General features: G+C 50.9%; 1 protein-coding gene across 1 annotated transcript in view; it reads left to right on the top strand.

Annotated features, from left to right (window-relative positions):
* Window positions 1-4,497: 4,497 nt before the first annotated feature.
* The window catches only part of LOC118991337 (kinase suppressor of Ras 2-like), a 218,727-nt gene continuing 198,107 nt past the window's right edge, over window positions 4,498-25,117 (top strand). The window contains exon 1 of the mRNA XM_037052604.1: window positions 4,498-5,121. Within this exon, the coding sequence (XP_036908499.1) occupies window positions 4,942-5,121 (180 nt within the window). The 5' untranslated portion in view covers window positions 4,498-4,941. The remainder of the gene's footprint in view (window positions 5,122-25,117) is intronic.

Below are 25,117 nucleotides of genomic sequence, written 5' to 3'. Positions count from 1 at the left end.
CGAGAGAGGGAAGTACGGAGAGGAATCAGTCATGAGACTGGACACGCCAAAGGGTAGGGTTGTGTTTCTGGTGACTCACCGGCAGTGAAGGGAGCCTGGGGCTGCCCATGAGGGCCAGTGAGCAGAGAGGGCCGCGGGCAGCAGCGCATTCCGTTGCCCGTGGGCCAGCGCATGCATTCTAGGCTTGAGTCATCCTGAAAAGACTCACCCAAGAGGGCAGCATGCCAGGCAAGGGGAACTCAGAGAGAGAGAATCTGCATGCAGTACTTCTGGGAGAATGAATGGAAAAGCAGTGTGCAAGAGGTTACCCAGAACGTGCATTGAGTCCCCATGGAGGTTTCTAAAGATGCATCAGATACAGAACCAGGGGTGGGAGGGGGCATTTGGCACTCAAGAGAGAACTCTACCTGGACTCACCTATTCTCAGGTAAAGGGCCCTTTGCCACGCCTCTCTTTGCTCCTGTACTTAGCAAGGTGAGCTAGAGAGGAGGCAGGAAGAGACACGCTTGCTTTAGCCTCCACGGCAGATTCCTGAGCCATCTGTGGGTCAGACCAGATGCAGGGAAGAAGGTATCACGCCGGGTATGAGAATGAAGTTTTGGTTGGGCTAGACTGGACTTCTAATGCCTGACTGTGAGGATGTTCTTACTGTTGAAACAAAAAACAAGGGGATCTAATGAGATATCACCAAGTTCAGCTGCTGCAGTAGCCCGATCACAATCATGTACTCCCCCTATTGATAAAGCCACTGGGAGACACGTGTCATTGGGAGGCAGGATGCAGTTTCTGGGATAAAATACGACGACAACAACATTCTCATCGGTTAGCTCCAGTTCTCCGAGCTTAACACTGGTGAGGTTCTTCTTGATCAAAAACACCGTCAGCTACACCAGGGGCAGCAAATGCAGCAGCCTACAGGGCCAGGCAGGAAACCCAAATAATAGACAGAGGGGGCGGGGTGGGGACCTGGTGAACTGGGGAGCCTGTACCCCGCCAGAAAGAAACAGCTGCCTCTCACATTCAGTCAACTGTTTCCTAGTGTGGCCAGGTCATCCCGTTTCCGCAGAGAGGCCAGAGAGCTCCATTTCTTTTTGTTGTTGTTGCATCTCTTGATTTTGGAGTTATTGTCGGGAATATTAGTCAGGATTCTTTGTGGCAAAGGACACAGTCTGCTCCAGGTAGTTAGAGCAGAAGAGGGCTTTACCAGGGCAGTACTACGGACTGAATTGTGCTCCCCAAATTCGTACATTGAAGTTCTAGTCCCCAGTGTCTGTTTACAATCTTTCGGAGGTAAAGATGAAGTCAAAATGTTGAAGACCTGCTCCAGTGGGGCTGTGTCCTTTCAAGACGAGGAAGCCACGTCAGCCACTCCTGCCCTGTGAGGACAGAGCAATGAGGTACTACGTGCAATCCAGAAAGAGCTTTTCCCGGAACCTGACCGTGCTGGTACCCTGACCTCGATTTCCAGTCTTCGTAAGCATGAGAAAAATGTCTGTTATTTACGCTGCCTGGTCTGTGGTATTTGGTGGTGGTGGCTGGAACAGACTAAGGAAGATAGGTGGAGAGCCTGCAGAATGTCGAGGAGGAGAGGAGAGGCCTGGACTGTGCAGCCAGGAAGGGCACCCAAACCACACCCCAGGGCGGCCCCTGTGGACGCCATGCCAGAACTCTCCGCGGGGACACCAAGCTTCCACAGGAAGGGACACCTGGAAGCAGACGCACTGGGTGCCGTCCTCACTACCAGATAAGACTCTTCATCGTTGTTATTCCTCACTTTTCAGCAGAAATCTCATGTGATGTGTTTAATGGCAGAGCCCAGATCACATTGCAAGGAAGTTTCTGGAAAAGTGGAGCGGTGAGCCTCATAGTATAGGGTCTTTTCCAAACATAGGAAGGGTATTCAAAAAAGGCCGGATGGAAGCAAAGTGCAACAAATGTCTACTATAGCAATCAGTTGCAAAAAATGGGGGGTGGTTAACCCATGCATTTTTGTGTGCTGCTTACAGCCCTGACTTCTGACCCAGAGGGCACTTTCACTGCTCAGATTCCCACTTCATCTGACAATAACTGGAAAAGCCAGATCCAGTCATTGTCATTGTCATTATCATCATCATGATCGTCATCTACTTAAAGGCACTCGGAGAGCTGTGAAGCAACCAGGACGAGAGGGGCCCAGATGCTGGAGAGAGAGGGGTTGTGTTGAGGCCAGCGACGTCACGCGGTCGCTTTTCCTGCTTCTGTGGCACAGAGAAACGACAGCACTTTTGGCAGTCTCCTAGGGTTGCAGGGTGAAGTTGGGGATCTGAGAGGCTAAGATTCTAGGGAAAGGATGAGCCCTCTCTGGGGTTAAATGACATTACCAGGTGGCTTTCTTTTTTTTTATACACAGATTGTGTGGCATCCGACAAAAATCACAAGGCCTGCCAAGAGACTGGACTAAATTACCAAAAAACAAGGAGAGAAACAGCCAGCAGAAACAGACCTCGAAGGTGACCAAGGCATTGGAATTAGGGCTTTAAATGAACTTTGATTACTAAGCTCAAGGAAAATGAAGCAAAACACGGGGAAAGGGGCTGAAAAGAATTTTACCGGAGAATCAAAGTCCATAAGCTTCACAGTCCGGAAGACCAAGGACACATAGAACCCACTAGGGCCTCTCGTCAACACAGGGACTCTGACATGCTGACTCAGCTCTGCGTGAGCCGGAAACCCCTCTGGCCTAGGTCTGAGAGTGTTTGCCGGCACTGGTGGCCATTCTCTCTACTTCTCAAGCGGTTTCCTCTAAGGGACATAGATTGTACCATGTGCTCTGAGTCCACTCTGCCCCCCCACACGCCCAGTTCTCTGACATAGAGCTGTGTTCATCTGGAGAAATAGGTGTGTTCTGCTAATTATCCCAATACATTCTCCGGCAATCCGTGTTGGGAGTCCGATTGGTTTACGAAGGTCTGGGAGATGAAAGCTCTCCCAGGTGACATTTGGGTTGACATGGAGTGACAAGGAGCCCATCCAGGGGAGGATTAGGGGGAAATGCGGTCTGGGCAGAGGAGACATAGAATGCAGAGACCTCTGAGGCAAGAATATGTTTGGTGATTGAATCAGGGTCATCTGTCTTTTCAGTAAATGGCCCAGTAGGTAAATATTTTAGGCGTTGCTGGTCACAACAGTGCCTATTGCAAGTTCTCGGCTCTGCTGTTACAAAAGTAAACACGATAAACATATGGGTGGTGTTCTAATAACACTCCATTTACAGACACTGAAATTAGGATTTCTTATAAATTTCATGTCACAAACTATTCTTTTGATCTCGCCCCCCCCCAACACCCACAACCCCTTTAAAGTGTAAAAGCCACTCTTAGGCCTGGGCTATGGTTTGCTGACAGGTCAGTTCGGTGGGCTGGGATCCGACCCTAAAGGACAGTTAGGGCTTGGAAACCCTCAGATTGAGGCAAATCCCCGTGCCCCTGCAAATGGAAAACCACCCACCAGAGTACTAGTTCTGGGAGGCAACTTCCAACAGCTCATGTAAGATCATCAGGTTTGCTTTATTTATTTATTTTTTTCTCTCGGTGACAAGAAAGGACAAACGAACAAAAAGGCGTGCACGCGCATGCACACTCACACATACACACACACACACACAACCAGCCAGAAAGCCGGAGAGGACGTGCCCAGGTTTACGCTGACGCTTCTCCAGCACGCACTTGGGGGTTTAAAGTTGGGCGCACACCTGCTTCCAGGCAGAGCGCACCTGCTGAGTTTCACTCTGGCCTCGTCTCGCGAGAGCGGGGCTGTAGTAGTGGCCCCCCCCAAATCCCTTTCCCCGCCCCCTCGCCTAGCTCCCGAGCCCTAGCACGCTCCCCGCCACCTTCACCGCCCCCCGGGAGCAGCCCCGGGCCGAAGCGCGCGCTTTCCCCGCACCCGACCTGCCGCTCGCTCGCACGCACGCACGCACGCCTGGTAGTAATTTCATTTTGCGAGCTCCGCATACCCCAGAACTGGCCCCCCCAACCCCACCGGGAGCCATCCCTTCTCCGTCCAGGTGCGCGAGCCTGCGCGGTCCTCCTCCGCCTCCTCCGGCGGGTCCCCGGCGCTTCGGGGCCGGGCTGGCTGGGGCGGATGCGCGCACGGCGCCTCTCCACCAACCCGCTCCCCTGCAGGTCCCTCGCTCGCTCTCCATCCCTCGCCTGCGCTCCCTCGCTCCCCCGCTCCCCCCTCCACCCCGCCCTTGATTGACAGGCAAGATGTCGGTGTGGAGCGAGGCTGGAGCGAATGCAGCAGCCGTCACCCCCGGAGCCCGGCGGCGGCAGCAGCGGCAGCAGCTCGAGGAGGAGACAGCAGCCAGCCGCAGTCTCCGCTGCAGCCGCGGGAGCAGTGCAGACAGCATCTTGAGAGCGCGCTAAAACACCCCAAACGGCGGACAATGTCGGGTCACTGCAACTGGGAGGGGGCAAACCAGGTTTTTTTTTTTTTGACATAAAAGCCAGCCAGCCAAAAATATATAATTTTGCCCTTCACGGAGCCGGTGTGTAAAGAGTGAGCGCTATTTTGCTTCATCTCCGCCCCTGCCTCCTCCGCCCTCTCTCCTCCCCCTCCTCTTTCTCCTCCTCCTCCCTAAGTGTATATAGACAGCATCACATCACCTGGTTTGCTTAGAAGCGGCATCTCTCCTTTTCAGGGACTAGAGACTCAGAGAGAGGAGACGTTCTAATGGAGTCAGCTCGATACCCTAAAATAAAATAATAAATTTTGGCTCTAGTCCCCTCCTCCCGCCCCCACCCCCTCAACCCTGTGTGCGATGTTGGGTTTCTTCTTCACGAGACATTGTTGAGAAGTCGCAGTGGTTGGAGAGGCGGAGGGGGTAGGCTACCTCTACTGCCCCCTCGCCCCCCTTTTTTCTCTCTGAGGAGGAGGAGGGGAAGGGGGCTTGCAGAGCAAGCGATGGATGAGGAAAACATGACGAAAAGCGAGGAGCAGCAGCGTCTGAGTTTGCAAAAAGCCTTACAGCAGTGCGAGCTGGTCCAAAACATGATAGACCTGAGTATCTCCAACCTGGAAGGGCTTAGGACCAAGTGCGCTACCTCCAACGACCTCACGCAAAAAGAAATCCGGACCCTGGAGGTAGGTGTTGCTTTCGGGGGACCAAAAAAAAATGCGGTCCTTCCTTCCCTCCCCTTTCTCCCCACCATCCCCTTTCCTTTGATTCTGTTGGTTGCGGGGTGGGGGTGGGAGGGTAGCCAGGGGGGGCAGATGTCGTTTTCCGTGATTTATCTTTTTGCAAAGGCCGCCCTGAATGTCCCTCCACCGTGCTGCTGTCGTCTGCGCTCGGCTGGACGGTGGTAGTAGTAGTAGTAATTGTTATTCTTTATTTATTATTATTCTCGCCGCGGTTAGGATGGTTCTCTCCCGCTCCGAGGAGTGAATGCTCTCTCTTTTCCGCTTGTGGATTTGTTTATATGCTGGGGGGCTTGTGTGCTGGGTAAGACACTGAGGCGCTGCAGAGAACCCACGTGATCCTGCGCATTCTGCAGGTGGTCCAAAGGTGGTTTTTGCTCGCAGAATGGGGTTGCCTATAAATACAGTCCTCGTCTGCTCTCCGCCTCCTTCCCGGCACCCCCTTTTGGTCCTTGGATTTTTTTTCTTGTTTGTTTTCTCAGTGATATACTTGTCAGGAGGCACGATGCATTAAAAAAAAAATCCCGTTGAGCTACCCATTTTCAATCAAATCGTTTTGATGCAGGGAACTGTTGCAGGCCTAAAACATGTAAAAATATTTAAAAAAATATGCCCGGATCAGGGCACACAAGTGGCGTGGGAAAACACTCTAGTCTCGGTGGGATCCTGCGGGAAAGGGGTCGGAGGAGGAGTTATCTGGGCGTGTTGCAACATTCTCTCCAACAGAACTTGAGGGGGAGTTCCGAGCAGTTTTGTGGGGAGTGGGGGTGGACGCAAAGTTACTCAGGGAGAAGATGGCAGAGATGTTTCCTTCCAAAGGCCGTTTGGGCAGAGGAGGAGGGTTTCAGGAGCTTTAGGACATGCCTGAGATCCAAAAAACATCGGGCATCCACGCCGTCTGGAACCTGGGAAGAGCTGGGCGCACTTCCCTCCCTCAGACGGGCCCAGCTGTGCACATGGCTTGATTCAATTTGGGAACTCCCAGTAGCTGGCCGGTGATGCCTCTCCAAGGCCTGAAGCTTTTAGCCCTCCTGCCCTCCCCTTCCCACCCCCCTTGTAGCCTGGATGACCCCCTCTCTGGAATTCACTTTCAAGCCTTTCCTTTTCCTCCACGGCTTTAAATTTGGCTGGATGTCAGCAGGCAGGAAGGTCATCATTTTGAAAGCAGAGTTTGTGTGTGTGAGATACGTTGTTTGCCGCCCTATAAAGCACGTGCACCCATCATCTGGGAAAACGACCCCCAGAAATGAGACAAGACGAATGTTAAGGGGGTATCTGAGGAGTGGAGATTGTGTTGGGAGGCACAGGTATTTTCTTTCTCCATGCTTTGGGAGAGCAGTCTGCCTGGGTCAGGATTCTGCCACTGGAAGAGGAGTGTGGGATGCCTCGACCCAGCCTTCTGTCCCGAGCAGGGCCCGAGATAGGATTCTGTTCCGAACTGCATGCAGTGAATAAACAAACGACCCGGAGGGCCACCTGCAGTCTCCCTCATTTCTCTGAGCCCGGAGCCCCGCATGGTGGTTCGTGTGTTGTTATGTGAGCCCCGCCAGTTTTCTCCCCCTCTGTTCCCCGTGCTCCATCCTCTGATAGCTCTCTGAATGATGGCGATGGTCGCAGTGGGCTCTGAGTTCTGGTGCTGCTTTTCTTTTTTAAAGATTTTATTTATTTACTTTTAGAGAGAGGGGAAGGGAAGGAGAAAGAGTGGGAGAGAAACATCAATGTGTGGTTGCCTCTCATGTGTCCCCTACTGGGGACCTGGCCTGCAACCCAGGTGGGAATCGAACCTGCGACCCTTTGCTTCACAGGCCCGTGCTTAATCCACTGAGCTACACCAGCCAGGGCTCTGCTTGGCGGTTTTGATGTGGGGCATGGAGGCCTTGGTATGGTGGGAAGTTGCCGTTACTGGGACCACGTCTGTTTATGAGTTTCCTAGTCCCAGCATGCCTCAGCATACTAGCTGCTCTGTCCGTGTCGCCTGTGGAAGGGCCTGGAGGTGCCAGATCTTCAGGGCTAGAGTGTGGGGCCACTGAGGAGGGACTGGTGACGTTGGGGGTCAGCCAAGTCCTGCCGAACCTCAGTGGGCTTCGAACCCACAGGGTTCTTATATCCCAGTCGCTCTGAGAGTTTGTCTATCGAAACCACCCAGGGAGCTTGTTAAAAATGCGCATTCCCAGCCTCTAACCCCATAGAGTCTAATGCAGCTGGGATCGGAGAGGGCCCAAGCATCTGCATTTAATAGACAGGCCAGGAGTTTCTGATGCATGTTTTCACATGGACACTTTGAGAAAGACTATAATCTGTGAAGAGATAGATGTCATACCTATCTCAGCGGTTTGATAGTGACAACTTCCCACTCCCAAACACTACATAAAAAATTGAAAGAGTATCTCCAAAAACCTTGAAAATACGCAAAATTTACAAACATACATATACCCTTATAGAAACAAAACGCACAACATGGGCTCAGCCTTCGGAAGCATACCTCATGGTTAGGGACCCAAGGCTAAATGTGTGTGTGTGTGTGTGTGTGTGTATGATAATGATGAAGTCCAAACAGTAGCTAATATGGGGGAATGCATGGGGGCCCATTAGGAATGGGTTCTCTGGGGCATGAACTGGAAAATCCAGGCCCAGCGGTTAGTCAAATAATGGATTCTTTTTCTCGCGTAACAAGAAGTCGGGAGGTACATCGCTGCTTGAGGTGGCTCCGTAAGTTAATAACAACAGAGCTGATGTCTTTGCAAATGTTCAGGGTGGCAGGGTGGCCTCTGAGGCTTCAGCCATTACACCAGGGTTGGAGGCAGGAAGGAGCGGACCTGGGTGAGTGTCAAGGCCTAACTGGCCCCTGTCTTTCATACCTAGCTTCCCCAGGGCACCTCCTGTGCCCTGCCCCACAGGTGATGTTTAATTATGTCTTCTTGGCCAGAACTGGGTCACGTGGCTGGGCCCACGTGGAAGGGGAGAGATGGGAACGCCATTGTGATGGGCTCCGTAGGTCACCATCCCTTGCCTTGTTGACCTGCAGCCACTGCGTACAAAATTAACGTTCTGCTGGTGTGGAAGAAAGCTTGAAGGGACATTGGGTGGGTCGCCAGCGCATTGCCCAGAGTGTATCACAGGGGAAAGACCGTGAGCTTTGGCGTTAGATGACGTCGTTTTGAGTTTTAGCTCTTCTACTCACTTTACCTCGGGCCAGTGAGTTCATCGTTCCGACCTATGGTTTAATATTTGGCAAAATGGCGGTGATAGAACAGGACCTACCTTGGAGGGGGTCACCAGGATTAAAAGAGATGGCGGTTTCATGGGTCTGGTGCTGTCCCTGGCACAGTGCCCGCAGGCGCTGAGCAAATGGGGGCTGTTACGATGAGCGTTCCGTCGTGTGGCGGAGAGAACACGGTAGGGAACGTCCCAGACCCGAGGGAGAGAACAAGGAACTTGCGCAACATTCCAAAGTGTGTCCTGTGGATTCCTTGCCCTGAGGAATGTTGACGTTTTTCATTCTTTCCGCATCTGCCGAAATCCAGGCGCCGTCCTGATGCTGGTAGTCAACAAGTGTCGGCAGACGGAGTGAGTCCCGTGGTTCGCAGGTTTGGGAAAGGTCGAGTTAGGCAAAGGAACACCAGTGTTTTTGCTGCAGGCTTCTCAGAGCCTTGGATCTGCGGGGTACATTTATTGGGACTCCCAGAGAGCGTACAGTCTGCAGTCCCCCTTTTCCAAGGGTACCTCTCGGGACTGATGTTCCAGAGAGTTCACCTGGGGAAACATTTGGCCAGGCAGGGAAGGGGTCCTTGTTGGGGGGCCTGGGGGCCCTGAGTGGAATGAGGAATGGGGAGGGTCTAGGTGGCAGTGGGTGGCTCACTGGACCAGAACAACAAACCAGATGAAGGCACTTTCATGCCCTCATGGGGCAGCTCAGAGACCAGGTGGCCCAGAACGGACGGTACCCGATAGAGTGTCACTGGAGACGGACATAGGCTGCTCACCCCCGGGGTCTGACTTAGCACAGGGGAATCAGATCAGTCAAGTTTCATCCCCTGGAGCGGGGAGATAGAAATCTTCAAAAGTTTGGGAGTGAACATGATAAAAAAAAAAAAAGACATTGAAAGGTTAGTGTGGCAGCCCGCATCAGCGCTGACGATAGCACATAGTTTGGGCTCTGTGAGCCGTGTGGTTCCCGTCACAACCCCTCAGGGCTGCTCTCAGACCACGTGGCAGCCACGGGCAACCCCCAAAACAAACGTTCTCCAATAAAACCTTATTCGGGGACCCTGAGAGTCAAATTGGATGTAATTTTCGCGTGTTACAAACTATCACTTTCCCGTTGATCATTTGGACATTGAAAAATTCTTAGGTTCAGAGCTTTACAAAAACAGACCGGCGGGTCCGATTTGGCCCGTGGGCTGTAACTGGCAGCTCCCTCCTCGGGAGAGTGAAGGGGGCCGGAAAGAGGTCATCTGACAGGTGAGCAAGCGAGGCCAGGCCTGGAGGGTGCTCGCCAAGTAAGTGCAGGGGGTTCCGACCTGGTTCAGTTTTGGTTAGGTTAGAAGGGGAAGAACATGTCAGGGATTGGGTTGGGGGGTTGGATAAGCATAGCATCTCCTTACACAGCAAGGACACGGTAGCCACACACATATTGTTCGGTCTTCACATGTTCCATCTCCATGATTGATTCTGGTACCAAACCATCCCTAGACTGAATTTTGTTTAGGAAACTTTGGACTTTGGGCCACATGTTATTTTCCATGGTGCTCTGCGTTGGGATTGGCCCGGTGGTTCTTCGGCTGGTCTTGCCTGGGCTCACTCATTGGGCCGGCAGATGGGCTGCTGGCTGAGAGAGCCGACCCCGACCCTCTCTCTCCCTGTGGCCTCCCCAGCGGATGGCCTGGGTTTCTTACTTGTCCCCAGTGTTCCAAGAGGGCGAGAGCACAAGTTGCAAGGTGTCTTCTTCCAATCTCGCTTGGGTTACGCATGTGGTTGGGGTCATCCGGTGGCTGGACTGGGGCTGGGAGGTCCGAGAGGGCCTTGTTCAGGTGGCCGGTGGTTGGCTGGGCTGCTTCCGTTTCCATCCACATGGATTCTCCAGCAGGACAGCTCAGGTTTCTTACAGGATGTCAACGGCAGGGCTCCAAGGGGCCAAACCCCAGCACGCAGCCCCTGGTAGTCCCCACTTCTGCAACCTTTGCTAATGTCCCATTGGCCAAAGCGAGCTTCGCGGATAAGCCCAGAGTCACTGTGGAAGTAGCTATCTATCTAAGCCTATAGATTCCAGCAGGCACATTCACTGGGGGGCAATGAACAATCGAATATAGCGATGTACCACAGCTATGAGAAAAAAAACAACCAAAATAAAACCAAAAGAGCATGGGAAAGAGACGCAGAGGCATGGGGTAATCGGCAAGGATCTTTAGAAGGTGTTTTAGGGACATGAGGAAGTAAACCATGGAACATCCGGGCTGCCCACCAGGCAGAGGGAACACCCGGAACAAGTTCCTTGGGCAGGAATGTGCTCCACCTGTGGTTGGAGCACGTGGGGAGTGCGTGGGGCCCAGCGGGGGACCAGCAGGGGCCTGGTCTTAGAGCGCTTACCCGAGGTCCTTGGGGTTTGTTTTGTGAACGAGGAGGTGATTGATTCAAGTTTTTAACAGGTCCTTCAGATTGTTGCGGGGGGAAAATAGACCGTTGGGGGTAGGAACGGGAGCTGGGAGACAAGTTGGGGGGAAGGGGGAAAATCACCAGCCAAAATGGGCGGTGCTGGGAGCAGTTATGATGGTCGGGGGTGGGGCAAGTGACTGGATTCAGGAGTGCAGGTGCCTGGGAGGTGCTCCTGAATTGGGGAGGGGGCGAAGGAAAAGCCGGAAGGAAGGCTTATTGCTCGGTGTTGGGTCTGAGGACTGAGTGAACGGTGGTGTCGTAATCTGACAACTGGCGCTTGAGGGTAGGAAAGGTTGAGCTGGACAGTCAAGTCCTGTCTGGACTCGTGGTGTTTGTCACGTAGGCAGCCGGGGCTCCGGATCTGGGCCGGAGATAAGAGGTTTTCTCAATAGGTCAGGGACACCTTTCCGTATGATGCAGTCTTATTGATTTTTATTTTTTTGGAAGTCTTGTTTTTAATACCTGTGTGTTATTACATGGATGCGCCATAACTTATTTAATCGAAGTTCTCTGGTCAGGTGTTTGTTTAGAATTTTCTGTTGCTATAAACAGCACTGTAGTAGACATCCTGGTGGCACATAGTGACCCTTGCTTTTGATTCCTGGCAGCGGAATTGCTGGATCCAAGCTATGCAATTTCGGGACTTCTGATAGGTTTTGCCGAATTGCCCTTCCCCAACCGCCCGGGAAAGGGCCCGTCTCCTGATATCCTCAGCATAGGTTTCTGGTTCGTTTTGTGTTTCGGTTGCTGTGTTTTGGCTGCTCCTTAAGGACCCCGGAGCCCAGAGTTAAGGAGGCAGTTGTGGGTCAGATTGGAATGTCATCTTTCCTGTTGCTCATCGGGAAGGGTCTGGGGGCCTGCGGGACAGGAGGGGCCCTTGGTTGTCGCGCACAGGGCCCAGCCTGTGAGGACCTCGCCTCTTCTTCTGCCTTGTTGTCCTGCAGATACGGGGGGGGGGGGGGGGGNCCGGAGCCCAGAGTTAAGGAGGCAGTTGTGGGTCAGATTGGAATGTCATCTTTCCTGTTGCTCATCGGGAAGGGTCTGGGGGCCTGCGGGACAGGAGGGGCCCTTGGTTGTCGTGCACAGGGCCCAACCTGTGAGGACCTCGCCTCTTCTTCTGCCTTGTTGTCCTGCAGATACGGGGGGGGGGGGGGGGGGCGGTCTCACCGTNACGGGGGGGGGGGGCGTTCTCACAGTTCTGAGTCGCTGGCGAAAGTTTTTTCTGAAGAGTTCACCACCCCCGTGGGTTTTTAGAGTAGATTCTGCTTTGGAACTTGTTACCCTTCTCCCTCCACTGGACAGGACACTGGGGGAGTCTCTTCCCCCAGAGAATGGGTCATTTTCTGAGCTCCCACCCATCCAGCCCCCAACTGCTGGGACCTGGCCCTCCTCTGGGCCCTGTCGTGAGGCTCCACGTCTCGGGGCTGGGGAGGTGTTATGCTGAAGAAGATGAGGGGGTCGTTGGGAAGAAGCATGGAGAAGCCGAGGGACCGGAAGGGGGGAGGGACAGAATTGGGAGGAGAAAGCCAGAGTGTAGAATGATTTTCTTCAGCAGGTTTTCTGTGACCTTTGAAACGTCCCTCAAGTCGGGTGGGTAGTGACCGCAAGTGCGGTGGTTCCCGTTTTACAACTGAGTTTAAACTGAGGTTTAGAGGCAGGGATTTCACCCAAACTGCAAGTTAAGGCAGCCACGGATCCAGGAAGAGGTCTGCTGCCCTGCGGTGGGTTTCCCAAAGGTGCCGCAGCCTGGGCGGGGAGAGGGGAAGGTGAGAGCGGGCAGAGGGCGAGGGGAAGTGCAGGTGACAACGGTAATGTGATCGGAGGCAGGCGACAGCTGCAGGATTAATGAGCGTCCTAATGACCACACGCTCTGTCGCTCACTCGCTTTCATTGGTGACTGTTACAGATGACGACGATCGAGAAGAAATACAGGCTGGACGGCTAGAGGCAGAGTAGGGCGTCCACAGAGCCGAGAAAGGACGAGAAAAAGGGAAGCAAACGTTTCAGACCTGAGAGGTGCCATGTGGTGACCACTTGCCACCTTGGCTACCGCCCCGTTGAAATTTGACTTCCAGTCGAAATGAGTGCAAAATGCACGCCAGCTCCCGAGCTCCGAGTCCGAAGGAAAGAATGTAAAAGACTCATTAACAATGTATCTATATTGACAACACGTTCAGATGCTACCATTTTAGATATATTGGGTTGAATTATGTTAAAATTCACGTCCCTCATACCGTATTGCCTTATTTTCCTGAGGTTACTAGGAAATTTTTTTTTTTTTACTGTCTCTATAGTTTTGCCTTTTCCAAAATGTAATGAAGTTGAAATCATACAATATGTAGACTTTTCAGATTGGCTTTTTTTTGTTTGTTTGTTTAAAGATTTTATCTATTTATCTTTCGAGGGGAAGGGAAGGAGAGAAGGAGAGAAGTATCAATGTATGGTTGCCTCTCATGCGTCCCCTGCTGGAAACTGGCCTGCAACCCAGGCTTGTGCCCTGACTGGGAATCGAACCGCGATCCTTAGGTTCACAGGCCTGCGCTCAATCCACTGAGCTACACCAGCCAGGGCGGTTACTAGGAAATTTTGAATGACGTGGGTGGCTCTCACTGTATATTTCAACAGGACAGCTCTGCATTTGAGCATTTGAGCATTTGAGGTGATGTCTCTGTTTTGCTACAATGGAAATCTCGTTCTCGGTAAAGTCGGAAAACGTGGGCTCTCTGTGGAGTCCTTAGGCAGCCATTGATTCAAGCAGTGGATGTGTTCCAAAGAAGGACGGCTTTGCTGTCCCTGGACCGGTAGAAAAGGGAGATGAAGGCTCAGAAAAAAGTTAACCGAGTCCCTGGAAACTTGGGGTGGGTGCTTGAAGAGGCGTAGCCGAGTACGAAGGGGGCTTGGGCTCCAGTCTGGGTTCAGGATGTACTAGCTAAGCAACCTTGGGCAAATGCACGCTCCTTTCTGAGCCTCAGTTTCCTCTCTGATAAAGCCAGCATCATCCTACCTAGGAGTGTAACGCCGGTTAAATGGAATCATGCACCAAAGAGCTGAGCGGAATCGCGGGAATGTGGCAACTGCTGGATTATTGTTACCTTCGATACTTTCGGTTACCATCCTCCCTACGGACTGGTACGGAGGAGGTTAGGGTGTCGTGGCCCTCTGTGGTGGTGAGTGTGTCTCGGCCACTCTGGGAGGCGCCATCCTTGAGCGTGCCGTTCATCCATTCATTCCCTGAACGTTAGCTGAGCCCCCAGTGCTGGGGAGGCAGGGGGCAGGCACAGCCAGGCGTGAGAAGAAGAAACCCACAGAAAGAAGCCTTCTGTGGGGTGACGGCACGCCTGCTGGTGAACGAGATGCCGATCCCAGATCTGAATCTTCGAATTCGCCCCCAGATGACTCACTGCTCCTCCGGGCCTGGCAGGCTTTCGTCTTTAAACCCCACGCTGCTCCTCACACCCCTACGTTGGATAACAAAGTGCAGTCGCGTGCCACCCAACCACAGGGACGCGGCCGGCTAAGAAGCGTGGCGGTGGGCAACTTCACCGTGGTGTGAGTGTCACGGAGTAAGTGCACTCACTCGCGCCTAAGTGGCGGAGTTGGCGATTTTCCTCCTTTCTCACCTCCCAGCGCTCATCGACTAATTACTAGCATTCTGCGGCACACCAAAAAAAAGATATTTTTTGCTGATCTGACAAAAATAGGCAGAACTTTTTTTTACTGTTGTTCAGTTATAGTTGTCCCCATCCCCCCCCATCACGCCCCCCTGCCCTACCCACCCCTACCTCCCACATTCAGTCCTTCTCCCCTCCCCCGTTGTCCTTATCCATGGGTCCTTCATACATGTTCCTTCTCTTAATCCTTCCCCTTCTTTCCTCTGTTACCCCCCTCCCCCTCCCCTAAAGTCAGTACACTGTACTCATTCCCACCAGATGGCTGTTGTGTGCCGGCTATTCCCGTGCTTTATTGGACGGTCTAAAGGAAAGCAGGTCGGCGCCCTGACCAAAGAGTCAGATGCTGTGGTCCCACCAGTTTTTGCTTTATTTACTTGGAGCTGTTTTGCTTAGCGTAGACACGTGTGGGATGGTTGTTTTCTCAGTGGGCTGACCCTGTATCATTCTACAAAGCGGCTGTTTATCCCTGGTAATTTCCTTTGCTCTGAAAACTACTTTCTCTGACAGTAATATGGCCACCTAGCTTCTCTTTTTTTAGGCTTTTAAAAATTGAGATAAAATTCACCATTTGGACTCTCTGAAAGTATACAACTCAGTGGTTTTTCGTGTGTACTTGCTGTTGTACAGTCATTGCCCTGACTCTAGGAAATCACCGTAAGACACACACACACACACACACCCTTGTACCTGTTGTTGGTCAGTCCCATTTCCCTGCCCTCCATCCCCTGGCAACCACTAATCTGTTTTCTGTTGCTGTGGTTTTACCGGTTCTGGATGTTTCATGTAAATGAAATCACACAGCATGTGGCCTTTTGGGTCTGGCCCTCTTTGCTCGGGGGCCGCAATGTCTTCAGGGTCCACGCACCGGGTAGTATGCGTCAGGACTTCATTCTCCTTTATGGCTGGACAAAATACCGTCACAGGGATAGACCCATTTTGGTTATCCATCCATCAGTGGACATTTGGGTCGTTCCCGCCGGTGGGTATTGTGACGCGTGCTGCTGCGAACGTTGGTTTGCTGGGAGAATGGGGACTCCTCCGGAGGCAACTTTTTCCTCTGCCCCAAACGCAAGAAGCATCCACAAGTTCTGGCTGCCCCCCCCCCCCCCCCCCCCCCCCCCGGGGAGGAACTTGGGAATCAGAACTTCCCTCGGTGCCTTTGCCGTTGCATGGGACGGCCTCTGAGGCAGTTCCCTGGAGCTTGGTTGGTGATTCTGGTTCTGTGTGCCAGCTTATGAATCGTGCAGGCTGGTTTCAGACATGGAAGTCATGAAATAAAACAGCCATTTTTAAAGACAGTTCTAGACCTGAAAGCGCAGCATAGTCACTGTAGAGAAAAAGAGAGTGTGTGTTTAATCAAAAAGTGAGCACACTCAGAATCCCACCACCCACAGATCAACATTAGCACCTTGCTACAGAGTCTCACAGACTTCTACTCCTGCCAGCGTGTCTTTTTATGTGACTTTTAAGAATAACTATGTTTTATATATTTTGTAGTCTCCACTTTTCCTCTGAAGAGTTGACTTTAAGACATGAATGCCTTTCCCTGCCAAAACTGCTTTTAAATAGCATTCCAAATGACTGCTAATGTTCCAGCTTAAAGATACAGCGTGATTTAAGTTGACCCAGCTCCTTTGGTGGTTAGATTATTTCAGATTTTTCTTGGTGCTCTCGTAAATACAACCGAATGACTGCTTTTGAAATGAAATCATTGTAAATAAATCATTCTTAATTTGTTTTCTTGAGAAATGTACTTTAGCCCTGGCCAGTTGTGGCTCAGTTGGTTGGAGCATCATCCCGTGGACCGAAAGACTGTGGGTTCGATTCCTGGTCAGGACACCAATTGATGTTTCTCACATTGATGTTTCTCTCTCCCTCCTCCCTCCCTTTCTTCTTCCCTTCCTCCCTTTCTCCCTCTCACTCTAAAAAGCTCACCCCCCAAACAAAAAAAGCAATGAAAAACTGTCCTTGAGTGAGGATTTTTTTTAAAAAAGAACTATTCTTTAGAAGTAGAATTACTGTGTGCTTCTAAGGCCTGTTCCCATCCATGAGTTGATGGTCCTCTAGAAAGAACATATCCATTTATAATTCCCTTAGAGTTTATGGGAATGGAGTTTGTGGCTTTGCATCTTCAGGAATGATGACTTCGAGAGGTAAATGTTTCCAATAAATCTGTGACTTAAAAGAACATGTAAAGTCGCTTGACTGCATCTGTGAATCAACTTGTGATGCGCTCAGAAACGAGAGGCAGGCATGGTTTTTAAAAAATGCACATTTCAGTTGAGATAAATAGAGTTGGAATCACGTCCATGACGTGGAAGCCTACTTGAAGATGAAATTTTTCAGGAGTGATATCAGAAAGAGATATGAGTCTATCAGGTGAGGCCACCTGGTTTCCAGGGATCTCACAGTCCGATGTTTGCTGGCCAGGCAGGACACCCACGGAAGGAAAAAGGCCAGAAGTAGGGTGCTTGGAAGGTGCTATAGCGGCCACAGTGAATTCGAGGGCACACGTCACATTCTATCGATGTTACCATTGCGGGTGGGTAGGCTTTGGGCCTAATATTGCCAGATCTTCCCAGTTTGCAATGGAACACGGAAGTCACAACTGTAAATACAAAGCAGACATCGCCTCATTATGGTCTGATCGGGAGCGTCTCGCTCTCTCCTTGCTTCCAAACACGTGTGTTTGCGTCTCACCAGTGTCGAGTGAGGAGAGGAAAGGCACAGGGCATCAGCACCTGAAGGAATTGGTGAGCACCAGTGGTGTGTGGTGGCTGTTGCCGAGTTTTCCCTCATCCAGTCCATCCAGGGGTTGAAAAACGTAAGGCTACGTTGTTTAGCCTGGAGAAGATGGGTAACCAGTTACTTGTCTGTTTTATAATTTTTGCTCACCGGGTGGCTATTCGCAGTCTCCAGTGAGGGTAATGTAAGCGAGGTGACTGGGGCCAGACAGTGACATGCACACACATTTCAAACCCATACGGACGCGGAGAGAGTAGCATAAGGCACCCATACGGACCCATCACACCAATTCGACAGCCATCAGATTATGGCCGGTGACCTCCCTCCCCCATGCTCCCCGGATTATTGGGAAGCATTTTCTAGAACTGTTGTGGCATTTCTTCCTCATATATTTCGATACGCATTTCTAACAAATGTGAAGTACTCTGCTGTAAGTATAACCAAATTAGGATGGTCCTGCCAATCAGTTCCTTGGTCAGATATTTACCTGAGTAACAAATCAAATGACCGTGCCCCGGCTCTCCTGGCCTTACCCAAAACTGCCTTCAAAAAAAAAAAAACCAAAACAAAACAAAAAAACTGTCTTCAGAGTCACTTTACGAGAAAACAAGTCTCTCGATTTTGTCTTGACCCCAAATGGCTGCCTTCATGGTGGCCGCTCATTGGCAACATATAAGTAGTCGAGCCCACTTTGAACGAACAGGACGTGTTGCCATTGCAGATGACCGAGACCGTGTCCTGAGCATGGTGTCTGGGAGGAAACTCGAAGAGAAGAGTCGGTGGAACTTTGGGGCCGGGTGTCGTTAGCCATTGGCAGCGTCTGCTCAAAACGGGGCTGGTCGGTTCATGTCCGCGCCCCTCCTCCGCCCACTCATCCCACGTACTGTTAGGTGCACGAGCCTGGAGCAGAGTGTTGCCTGCGTGGTGCTCGTGACGTGCAAATAGGTACATGGTCTGGCACAAATAACGCCCCCCCCCTTTTATTACACAATCTTTTATTGCAAAGTCTTAAGCGTGTAATTCTGTAACATAATAGCACACTCCAGCACACCACGTGGCATTTTAGGTGAATGTTCACATCAAAGCTATAAATTATTCCACCCATCTACCCTGCCACCCACCCTGAAGCAGGTGTTCCTTTATTCGGCCGGACCCTGTTACCCCTCAGACACCGTGCTAGGTCCCTGACCCACACACAGCATGTCTCGCTCAAGGATCTAGTGATGTGATTGTAAAACTATGGCCCGGAAGCGGATGGCGTGAACCAGAGGTGTGGAAAGGCTTTTCCAGGCAGAGGGAGGTGTGTGCAGAAGCCTGGAGGTAGGAAAAACAGCGTGGGGCGTTTGAGGCATGGATGAGGTCCAGCGCGGCTGGAGGACCAAGGGCTCAGGCCCATGCGAACGCAAGAGGGCGGGACATCACTACTTCCTTTCTCTGAACTGGCTTCCTCGGCACCTTTTTTCCTACCTCATCTCCTCTTACAGAAAAGTGAGGCCGTCTCATTGCCAAACTGAACGGAACTCGGTAACCTGTGATCTCCATTTCTCAGGTAGGATTCGAAGGCATAACGTGAACTGATTGGTCCCCTCAGGTGGAGACAGGTCCTTTGACACCGCAACAAACACAAGCCAACCCATCATCAAAACTGATGGGCAAGACCTGGAGAACGGGAGGGGGGAGGGAGGGGCAGATAAAGCTGGGAGACAAGAGGTGGCGGAATGGAAATACATCCTAGATCTTATGCTTTGTGGTTTATTATTAACAGCAGAGCAGAAAATGTCTCTGCAGAGTTATGAAAAATTCATTACTAGCATGCTACAGGTCTGAGAGCTGGTCCTTCTTTGATCAGATTAACGGTAATGAGAGCAGTCTTATATTAACTCAGATTAAGAGGAAGGCTCTCCCCCACCACTATGCANAACGTGAACTGATTGGTCCCCTCAGGTGGAGGCAGGTCCTTTGACACCGCAACAAACACAAGCCAACCCATCATCATAAAAACTGATGGGCAAGACCTGGAGAACGGGAGGGGGGAGGGAGGGGCAGATAAAGCTGGGAGACAAGAGGTGGCGGAATGGGAATACATCCTAGGTCTTATGCTTTGTGGTTTATTATTAACAGCAGAGCAGAAAATGTCTCTGCAGAGTTATGAAAAATTCATTACTAGCATGCTACAGGTCTGAGAGCTGGTCCTTCTTTGATCAGATTAACGGTAATGAGAGCAGTCTTATATTAACTCAGATTAAGAGGAAGGCTCTCCCCCACCACTATGCAGTCATACATGGATAATCACATTTCCTCACAGCCAGTTGCCCTTAGTCGTCTTCGAGGATAGGAACTAAGGCCTTTGCAAAGGTAGATCCAAGGCTGCCAGGTGGGGCCTGACCCCAGACGCCACCTTGAAACTGGGGTCCCATGGAGGAAGAGTCCCTTGGGCGTCTCCTGTGTTCCAGCTTTCGTCTAGTCTCCCTGACATGGCTCCTGTATTTCCAGACTCGTTCTCTTCTTCCTGGGTCTGTTTCATCCCAGCTCCCAGTTCCCCCGTGTTGGGCACCTACAATAGGCCACGCAGTGTTTTGGGTTCTGGGGATACACCTGTGAGTGAGACAGTCGAAGAACCCTGTGTGAGGGCAGCTCACTCACGTTCGATCCAGGTGAGATGGACAATAAGCAAATAAACAAAGAATAAGGAAACTAAAAGCACAGTAGAAGGTGGTATTTCGTGGACAAGATGACATTCAAGCAAAGACCGAAAGCAAGTATGGGAGTGATTCAGGAGGGTCTCTGTGGCATGGAAGAGCAAGTCCAGGTGGGAGCCATGGCTTGTGCAAAGGCCCTGAGGTCTCAGAGGAACAGCCAGGAAGCTGGAACTGCAGTGGAGGGCTGAGGATCAGGTGAGAGCAGCAGAGTGAGACCAGATTAGTAGGATCTCTTAGACCAGGATAAAGACTTTTCCAACGGAACTAGTGCATTGGGGGGTTTTGAGCAGAAATGTTCATGATCTGCTCTGAACATCTGAGTCTAAATACCATCCTTCTAGCTGCTGGTTGAGCATAGATTGTAAGAGGCATGAATAGAAGCAGGTAGGTGACTGAGAAGGCTGTCGTAGGTGAGGCATGATGGTAGCTCCTACCAGACAGGTGAGCTGTGGTTGGATTTTGGGTGGATTTAGAAATGACAGCAAACGGGATTTCCAGGTATTTTTGACGATGCCTGTTGACCGCTGTAAGAAATGGTGGTGTTTCTGGGTTGTAGGAACCAAGACTCTTTTGGTTGCAAGGGACAGGAATGTACCTCAAAGTGTTTATGCAAAAAGCAGAATTGTTTTTGGCTTATGTAACTGAGTTGTTTATGGGTAGCACCAGCTTCAGCATGGCTGGATCCAAGTACTTAAAGAATGTAGGTAAGCTCTGGCTGGTGTGGTGCAGTGGGTTGAGTGCTGACCTGTGAACAGAAAGGTCGCTGGTTCGATTCCCAGTCAGGGTACATGCCTGGGTTGTAGGCTAGGTCCCCAGTTGGGGGCATGTGAGAGGCAACTGATTGATGTTTCTCTTACACATCAATGTTTCTCTCTCTTTCTCCCTCCCTCTCTCCAAAAATGAATAAAGAACATCTTTAAAAAGAAAAGAGTATAGGTAGGCAAGAAACTCTGTCTCCATCTCTCAGATCTGCTTCCTTTTGGGGTCATGCAGGCAGTTTTGCCTTATGGTGGCAGGATGGTCTCTGTGGCCTCCACACTTGCGTTCTGTCGTCGCAGCCACTGTGGAGGAAGAGCGTGAGCATTTCCCAGTGGCCCCAGTGAATGCCTGGCGTATTCCTTTCACTGCTCAGACTTGGTTGAGAGATCCTTTAACTCCGTGTTCACAGAGTCAGCTGCATTTACATAATAGCCTTACTCCACTCATCTATTCCGGGACCGAGAATCCTTTGCTTCCAGAGTGTTCCCACATCTGGCCTCCCTTTAGGATGGGCCATGTGTCTGTTGGGACGGCGACCAGATCAGCGACCGGATGGAGAACTGGAGCGCAGTGCCTGGTCCCAGCTCTGCCACCCTCTCTATCCCCCCCTGTCTGTCTTGAGCCGGTGACATAACTCTGCTGAGCTACCGGAAGTACTGGGAGGGTCAGAGGAAAGTCGGTTTCGAAGTGCTGGGGAAACTGGGCCCAAGGCAGGGCCTGGCTGCATTGCTGCTGGGTAAAGAATAGATTTGCTGCTTGTAGGGTCACCGGATAAAGCACAGGATGCTCAGCTAAACCAGAATTTCGGATAAACAAGGAATGCTTTCCCAGTAGACATACGCCCAAGTATTGCATGGGACATGCTAAAAAAATTATTTGTTGTTTATCTGAAATCTAAATTTAACTGAATATCCTTTTATTGTCTACATCTGGCAGCTGGAGGTGATCACAACAGGGAACATGCTATTATCGGTGACCACTCACAGCTGACCCCAATAACCACTCCATGTGCCAGAACAGTTTCCAAATTGCGGGCATGTCTGGTGTTTTCAAATCAGACGCGAATGAACTTTTTGTTCCCTCCTTGTTATTTTTATTGTTGACACTATTACAGATGTCCTCATTTCTGCCCCCTTTGCCCCCCTGCACCCATCTCTCGCCCGCCCCCCTTCCCTCTGGCCATCGCCACACTGCTGTCCTTGTCTGTGGGTCATGCATGTAGGCTTTTTGGCTAATCTCTTCACGTTCTTTCGTCTAGTTCCCCCTCCCCTCTGACAGCTGTCAGTCTGTTCCGTGTGTTCATGCCTTTGTTTCTGTTTTGTCCATCCGTTTATTTTGTTCATCAGATTCCACATGTAAGTGAGATTATATGGTGTTTGTCTTTCTCTGACTGGCTTATTTCACTGAGCGTAATAATCTCCAGGTCCATCCATGCTGTCACAAAAAGGTAAGATTCCCTTCTTCTTCTTTTTTTACTGCTGTGTAGTATTCCATTGGCTAAATATACCACAGCTTTTTAAAATCTATTCATCTACCCATGGGCACTGGGGCTGTTTCCAGCACTTGGCTATTGTAAATAATGCTGCTATGAACGTAGGGGTGCTTGTGTGCTTTCAAATAGGTGTTTGGGGGATTCTTAGGGTATATTCCCAGAAGTGGAATTTTGGGTCAAAAGGCAGTTCCATTTTTAGTTTTTTGAGGAAGCTCCAAACTGCTTTCCACCGTGGCTACACCAGTCTGCATTCCCACCAACAGTGCACAGAGGTTCTCTTTTCTCCACATCCTCACTGATAATTGTCGCTCATTGATTTATTGATGAGAGCCATTCTAACAGGCCTGAGGCGATAGCTCATGGTGGTTTTAATTTGCATCTGTCTGATGCTTAGCGACAGTGAGCATTTTTTCATAGGTCTGTTGGCTCTCTGTATGTCCTTTTTGGAGAAGTATCTGTTCAGGTCCTTTGCCCATTTTTTTCATTGGATTATTTGTCTTCCTGGTGTTGAGTGTATAAGTTCTTGATGTATTTTGGACACGAACCCCTTACAGGTGTATCATTGGCAAATACAGTCTCCCGTGCAGTGAGTTCCCTTTTCCTTTTGTGGATGGTTTCTTTAGCTGTGCGGAAGCTTTTTAGTTTGATGTGGTCCCGTTTGTTTTCTCCTTCATTTCTCTCCCCTGAGGACACACATCAGCAGAAGTACTTGAATCTGACTGTATACGCACGTCAGCCCTGTAATAGCATATTTTAGAATTGTCATTCTAAGATAGGTTTAAGTTTTGGGGATCGGTGTTGGCTCTTCCAGTTATGAGCCATAACCTCCAACCTAGTCTCTGTGCCTCAGTTTCCCCATCTGTAAAGATTTGGGTAGCACTGCATCCGGTACATGGCAAGCACTGGGTAAATGTCAGTGGCTGGAGGTGTAGTAATGCTGTAGAAATCAGTCAGGCTGGTCTGGAATAATCTGTGCTTGGTTTTCCAAATTAATGTCTCAGCCACATTTGGGAATTTTCTTGTTGAATTGTTCCTGCGGTTTGGGCTTCACAGCCTAACAGATCAGACCCCGAAGCAGAGTAACGGGATATAATCTTTCTCTACTTTTTTAAAAAGGTCTTATTTATTTTACTTTTGGAGAGAGGGAAAGGGGAGGCAACAGAGAGGGAGAGAAACAGCAATTTGCAAGAGTTCCATCAGGAGGTTGCCTCCCGCACGCCCCGAACTGAGGACCTGGCCCACAACCCAGGCACGTGCCCTGACTGGGAATTGAACCAGCGACGTTTCATTTTGCAGGCCAGCCCTCAATCCACCGAGCCACACCAGCCAGGGCCACAATGCAATCTTGAATTTGACACATATGGGGAGCTTTCAGGTCCAAATTGGGGGGAGGGGAAGGAATGAGGAGGGAGAATGTCTAACAGTGGCCTGGGCTGGGTGGTTCTGAAGTTTCGTAGGCATGATTTTGGCACTCTTGGTTCTAGATTTTGCCCCACATCTAATTAAGCAGACATGCCCTGTTTAGCAAAAGCGGTGGACATTGGAGCCCTGTATTTCTGTCCATTCCAGGGGTGTCGAACTCATTTTCACTAGGGGCCATGTTGGCCTCACAGTTGCCTTCAGAGGGCCAAAATAATTTTGGGACTGTATAAAAGTTAACTACTCCTTAACTGTTATGGAGCTAAAATTACATTCAACCCTTTGAAGGCAACCATGAGGCTGATGTGGCCCCCAGAGATAAGGAGTTTGACACCCCTGGTCTGTTCTTCACCTGCAGGCCCTGAGCAAAACGCCAGGGACAGGTTCAAAAAACAAACAACCGCCCCCAACTCCTGGGTGACCAGAAGTCTTTAAAGGCTGCCCAAGAAAGGGTTGGATGAGGCTAGACCAGGGTTCACCCTGTATGTTATAAATGCTTTTTTTCCCCCTTTTCTTGAGATCGTTTAAAATAGAAATGTTTTCCAGGTGTTTTTATCCACATGCTTGTTCGAGAGACACGTTTATAGACGGCTGCGGGAGACGCACTCACAGCTGCTCAAGTCTCCGTCTGCAGGGTTCTCGCGGCTCCGGTGGAAAGAGTGCGCTTGGGGTTGTGGAATTGCAGGAGAGGCCAAACCTGCTTCTCCGGGGAGTGAGCATTTGCCAGTGAAGGACAGAGTCTCTGTCAACCTCAGTGTTAATCTTGTGACCGTACTGAGCGTTCCCCTGGTGCTTACTGTGTCCGAGGCTCTCACCTGAGTGTCACACGTGTGGCTACCTGGCCTGTGGTCCGCGGCGCCGTGGCGTTGGTGCCGCCTGCGAGGCGGTCACAGGTGCAGAGCCTCAGGCCCTGACCCGGACTCACTGAGCTGCGTGTTGGTGCGATCAGGTGGTTGTGGGCACAGCATTGGTTTATCCCCAGAACCACCCCAGAGCTATTAGATCCATGCAGAGACTTTCCTTACGGTGAACTGTACATGCTATTTATCACCCCAGCCATTTGCACGGGTACCATTTAGGGACATCAGGTACATTCACAGTGTGGGGTAATTGTCACCACTGGCGCTACCCCAGACTTTTTCATCTCCCCAGCCCCTGATCATCTCTGTCCTGCTTTCTATGAATTTGCCCATTCCGAGTAGTGCCAAATGTTTCTTGACGATGAAGGGGTAGACAAAGGTGGTATATCCATACAGTGGAATACTATTCAGCCACAAAAAGGATGGGGCACTAATAACGCTGTCAATGGATGACCCCTGAAAACGCGCTGAGTAAGTCAGACACGAAAGGACAAATACCGTAGGGTTCTGCTTACAGGAGGTGCCTCCCATGAAGTCATTGAGGCAGAAAGTAGAATCATGGCCGCCAGGGACGAGGGGAGAGGTGACCGGAGGTTGTTGTCCAGTGGGTGTGGAGTGTCAATGTGAGCAGACCGAAAGGGTCTG

The sequence above is a fragment of the Sturnira hondurensis genome, unplaced genomic scaffold, assembly GCF_014824575.4.
Source record: "Sturnira hondurensis isolate 20B ecotype Veracruz unplaced genomic scaffold, ASM1482457v3 Scaffold0007406, whole genome shotgun sequence".
NCBI classification, from domain to species: domain Eukaryota; kingdom Metazoa; phylum Chordata; class Mammalia; order Chiroptera; family Phyllostomidae; genus Sturnira; species Sturnira hondurensis.
Note: the sequence above shows the minus strand (reverse complement) of the source record. Positions and strands in the feature narration are given on the sequence as shown.